The 5,342-nt window shown below is 48.7% G+C and overlaps 1 protein-coding gene across 1 annotated transcript; it reads right to left on the bottom strand.

Moving 5' to 3' along the window:
• Positions 1-434: 434 nt before the first annotated feature.
• On the bottom strand, positions 435-2,510 carry Vpreb3 (V-set pre-B cell surrogate light chain 3). Its single transcript, XM_031347945.1, has 2 exons — positions 2,410-2,510; positions 435-893 (listed from the first exon to the last, which is right to left on the bottom strand). Exons 1-2 carry the CDS (start codon positions 2,459-2,461, stop codon positions 574-576), a joined length of 372 nt encoding a protein of 123 aa, XP_031203805.1. The 5' UTR covers positions 2,462-2,510; the 3' UTR covers positions 435-573.
• Positions 2,511-5,342: the final 2,832 nt, after the last annotated feature.

The raw sequence follows: 5,342 nt of genomic DNA, 5'->3' as shown, positions 1-5,342 counted from the left end.
CGTACTGTCTCTGAGGAGGGCAAGGATGCTGCATGATCTACTACCGGCTTTCAATATCCTCATTTCTGACCCTCAGGGCCCTTCCGAGAACACCTGCCTCTAACCATCAAGATCATTGCGAACCTGCCCAGAGACTTCAGAAAAGAGGCAGGGGCCCCTCACCATCAGCACAAACTCCATGGGGACCGGCTACTCAAGAACCACGAGCGTTGGACCACAATCAGCCAAACAGAACGGGGCGCCGGTGGGGGCGGGGAGGGCAAATGTTGGTTCCTGTTTCTCTACCTTCAGGTCACTGGAAGGCCAGGAGGGGAAGCTAAACACCCTAAGAGATAGGGACAAAGCTGGGCCACACTCCCTAAGGGTCTCAATTGTTTCCACTTTAGACAAGAATCATTAGAATCCGAACCTCCACATCCTCCAATTTGACATTGTTTTTTTTTTTTTAACCCAGGATCTCACGGTCTCACATTAACTCATTTCGCAGGAGAAGAAAAGCAAGACTTAGAGAAAAAGAGGAGGAGGCCCAAGGTCAGAGGCAGACATAGGAGACAGAAGACATTCAACCCAGCCCTAGGGTTCAAAGGTGTGGGCTACTGAACAGAAGTAATCGGCGTCATCCTCCGGTAGCACGGGGCTGATCGTGAGCACACAGGCGTTGTGGGCCGCATCCACGGTGGCTGAGAATCTGTCGGGGATGTCAGCGGGTCGGTAGTGCTCCTCTTCTGCGCAGTAGTAGAGAAGATGGGGAGCACCTCCCGGCTGCTGCTGATACCACGATACCCCAAAGTCCCTAATGGAGGCGTGCTGCGAATTGATTGTACAGCTGAGCTCAGCTTCCTGGCCTGGGAAGACCAGGAATGCGTCAGGCTCGGTCAGGGTTGGCTGAAAACCTGAAAGACACAGACCAGCTGAAGGCTACCCTGGGCCCTTCCTACCTTGCTACCAATATTATTTTTGATTTGTTTTGTTTTGTTTTGTTTTGTTTGTGGGAGGGTGTTTGTGGTGGGTTTTTTTGTTTGTTTGGTTGGTTGGTTTGGTTTTCCAAGACAGGGTTTCTCTGTGTAGCCCTGGCAGTCCTGGAACTCACTCTGTAGACCAGGCTGGCCTTGAACTCACAGAAATTCACCTGCCTCTGCCTCCCAAGTGCTGGGATTAAAGGTGTGTGCCACCACCGCCTGGCTTTTTTTTTTTTTTTTCCCCAAGACAGGATTTGTCTGCGTAGCCCCGGCTGTCCTGGAACTCATTCTGTAGACCAGGCTGGCCTTGAACTCACAGAAATTCACCTGCCTCTGCCTCCCAAGTGCTAGGATTAAAGGTATGCACCACCACTGCCCAGCTCAGCTACAAATGTTTTATCATCACAAATATTTATCAGACCGCAAAGTTTCCCACATTGTTTTCAGAGTCTGGTGCCCTGGATGGTTCTGTGAGACATAGTTTGCTCCATCTACTGTTCCACTGTCCTCTGTGAATGGGGATTTTGGAATAATTGACCACTAAGTAGGCATTACCGTCCTGTCTCCAAGAATCCACATTCAATTAAGAGCCTAGATTCAGCCAGGCAGTGATGGCGCACGCCTTTAATCTCAGCACTTGGGAGGCAGAGGCAGAGGCAGAGGCAGGCAGATTTCTGAGTTCGAGGCCAGCCTGGTCTACAGAGTGAGTTCCAGGACAGTCAGGGCTATGCAGAGAAACCCTGTCTCGAAAAGACAAAAAAAAATAAAAAAGAACAATTTTTAGGGCTGGAGAGATGGCTTAGTGGGTAAGAGCCCTGGCTGCTCTTCCAGAGGTCCTGAGTTTAATTCCCAGCAACCACTGGTGGCTCACAACCATCTGTAATGGGATCTGCTGCCCTCTTCTGGTGTGTCTGAAGACAGCTACAGTGTAATAAATAAATCATTAAAAAAAAAAAAAAAGAGCCCAATGCTCAAGTGTGGCCTTCTAGGTCCCCCTCGTACCTACTACCCCCCTTCTCTCTACCTTAGCCCTCCAACCCCCTGCTACAAGGTAACGACCCCCCAACCCTCCCACAATGCGTAACAGTCATCTTGACTTTCAAACTTCGGGCCAGGCCGCAGAGGATTGCCTTAAAGGGTCTGTGGAGCAGGGGGCCACCCATCTTTATTAGCTTCTTCTGTGAGAAACAGAGGCAAAAAGTGAGCCTCTCCTCAGAGATTCTGAAGGACCACAGTCTAAGCGGACCCCCCCCCCCAAAATTGGGAAGCCAAGGTCCACACTGAAAGTGGCTTGCCCCTAGTCCTAGACAGAGCTGCCTGCAGCTGGGCCTCTGCTCTACCTCAGTGCCTCTCCTGGGATCCACCCCCACTCACCCCATTGGGTCGCTTCTTTGCCACGGGTTTTCCTGAGCAAGTGCCAACTCCCACTTCACCCCTAGGTGTGTCTTACCTGCCAAGAAGGCTCCCGTCAGAAGCAGAGGCAGGCAACCAGGGCAGCCCATGGCCAGAAGCAGGAAGGCTGACTGAGAGAGCTACAGTACTGTGCTCTGGGTGTGTGTGGTACAGGGATGGGGAAGTCTCTGGGACCACAATAGAGCATGCAAATCAGTCCACTGACGGAAGAAGGACACACACGTGTCTGGGGCCAGGGTCAGGCCCCTTCTTCCAAATATCCTGATATCTCAGCCAGCGGGAGATCAGAAACCTTCGCATCCATTTGCAAGAAGTTGGCATTCCCCCAGAGAGCCCCCTCATACTCTTTCCTGGTCCTATATCTACCTGTAAGGGCTATTCCTGGTGTCTGGAATGAACTACGATCCAGAATTGGAGGGCTCACCTGTGGTCCAGATCTTGAGGCTGGAAGACACAAGTTTCTGATCTGGATTTGGCATGGAGATCTTGAGGCACGGGGGCCCATGAAAAGCTTAGGCGCAGGCAAGGTAGTACAGGCCTTTAATCCCAGGAGACTGAGGCAAGGAAATCTCTGAGTACAAGGTCAGCCTGGGACAAAGCAAGTCCCAGATCAAGGTGTGGTGGTACACACTTTTAATCTGGGTCAGGCCTTCTGCTGGAGGCCTACATAGGGACAGTGGAAGAAGGAAGAGTCACTCTTCTATGCCTCCTTGCATTTACTCGCCAGCACATCTGTTGGAACCTATGTCTACAGAAGACCAGCTGAGACAACTAGCCTTGTGGGACCGAGCAACTACTAGATTCTTGGACTTCCCACTCACAGCTGCCCATTGCTGGGTTAGTCGGACTACAGACTGTAAGTCACCACAATAAATTCCCTCAATATACAGAGGCATTCCATAAGTTCTATGACTCTAGACAACGGTGACCAATATACTATCCATAATATAGTCTGGATCTAGAACAGCGGTCCTCAAACTGTGGGTCTGGACCTCTTGCAGGGTCTCATGACTCTTTCACAGGGGTTGCTTTCGCCTAACACCATCAGGAAACACACTTCATAACAACAGAAAAATTACAGGTACAGGTGCGCTGTGGCAATGAAAATAATTTTAGGGTTGGGGGTTCACTATAACATTAGGTGATATTAAAGGGTTGATGTGTTAGGAAAGTTGAGAACCACTGCTCTACAATGTCCTCACAAAGACCCAAGTGTTGGGCTGGAGAGATGGCTCAGTGGTTAAAAACACCCACTGTTCTTCCAGAGGTCCTGAGTTCAATTCCCAGGAACCACATGGTGGCTCACAACCATCTGTAATGGGATCTGGTGTGTCTGAAGACAGCTACAGTGTACCCATATAACATAAAATAAATAAATACATACATATTAAAAAAAAGATCCAAGGGTTGAGGATAGAGGCCCAATGGGATGTCTCTAGATCAATAAGACCACGCCCTTTCAGGTATAGAAGGACCACAGAATCTTGTCTCTTGCCACCTGGCCTGTCATGACTTTGCCCCACCTCATACTCTACGCCTTGCCACTGGCCCCGAAGCCATGGTGCCACAGACTGACATCCCAAACCTGTGAGGTAAAGCCTTCCCTCTTTATAAGTTGGGCACCTCGGGTAGTTGTCATGGTGATAGAAAACTGACCAACACAGCCTCCACTGGAACCATCATTCTGGGATCTGTCACAGTAGATTAATTTTGTTTGCTGTGGAGATTTTACTCTTAAGTAGAGAGAGAGAGAGAGAGAGAGAGAGAGAGAGAGAGAGAGAGAGTGTGTGTGTGTGTGTGTTTGCTTCTTTTCTACAATACTAAGAATCATCCATGCAGGGAGGGCACACTGGCACAAGCTTTTTTACCCCAGTGAAGCAGGAGGATCTCTGTGAGTTAGAGGCCAGCCTGAGCTACGTAACAACTCTCAAAACAGTCAAGGCTGTATAATGAGACCGTGCTTCAAAACAACCACAAATCATCCACGTGTGTGCAGAAATACATAGTTCATTCTCATAGCTGTGTGTAATTTATTACACATACTTTACAATTATTTATCCCTTCTCTTCCCAAGATCTGTCTAGTCTTTAATCAGAACCAATGAAACTTCAAAAATTCCTCCTCCTGCCCTTCTCTCTCTCTCTCTCTCTCTCTCTCTTTCTCTCTCTCTCTTTTGTTTTTTTTTTTTTGTTTTGTTTTGTTTTTTAGTTTTTTTTGGTTTTTTTTTTGAGACAGGGTTTCTCGCTGTAGCCCTACCTGTCCTGGAACTCACTCTGTAGACCAGGCTGGCCTTGAACTCAGAAATCTGCCTGCCTCTGCCTCCCAAGTGCTGGGATTAAAGGCATGCACCACTACCACCCGGCCCTTTATAACATTTTAAAAAATATTTATTTTAGCCGGGCGGTGGTATTACATGCCTTTAACCCCAGCACTTAGGAGACAGAGGAAGGCAGATTTCTGAGTTCAAGGCCAGCCTGGTCTACAGAGTGAGTTCCAGGACAGCCAGGGCTACACAGAGAAACCCTGTCTCGAAAACAACAACAACAAAGTGTTAAAGGATTTACCAATAAACTTGCTTTTAAAATACCTACAGGAGCGCATGCATCTGCCAGGCAGATTAGAGAAGGTGACCCTGGCTGATGCCCCCAGTGAAACCTTGTGTCTCCCTCCTATCAGGAAGAGCATAATTCTGCTAGCCAGGGAGAATGACCCTGGTTAACAGCTGTCCAGAAAAAGCGGCTGTGGTCTGTCTCGTGATAACTCTGGCAACAATTTTACATTCGAGTCTCCCCATTTGGCCAACAGCCAAACCTTAGAATTTCAGTGCCTGTAAAACATGACTAATTGCTCCAAGTGTATGTTGGGGCCATGAAGCTATATAAGGGAAAAGGTATTTCTGTTGGAGACTGGGCCCCTTTGTGCATTAGCTGGAACCAATCCTGAGCTATCATTAAGGAGTTTCCCCACCCT

This window comes from Mastomys coucha, unplaced genomic scaffold (assembly GCF_008632895.1).
Source record: "Mastomys coucha isolate ucsf_1 unplaced genomic scaffold, UCSF_Mcou_1 pScaffold3, whole genome shotgun sequence".
NCBI lineage: Eukaryota > Metazoa > Chordata > Mammalia > Rodentia > Muridae > Mastomys > Mastomys coucha.
Note: the sequence above shows the minus strand (reverse complement) of the source record. Positions and strands in the feature narration are given on the sequence as shown.

What these genes read in the sequence shown, in the direction of transcription:
- Vpreb3 (XM_031347945.1), bottom strand. Translation starts at nt 2,461, where the DNA reads ATGGGCTGCCCTGGTTGCCTGCCTCTGCTTCTGACGGGAGCCTTCTTG. An exon ending in GACGGGAGCCTTCTTGGCAG is followed by an intron (nt 894 to 2,409) that starts GTAAGACACACC and finishes TGTGTCTTTCAG; the next exon opens with GTTTTCAGCCAACCCTGACC.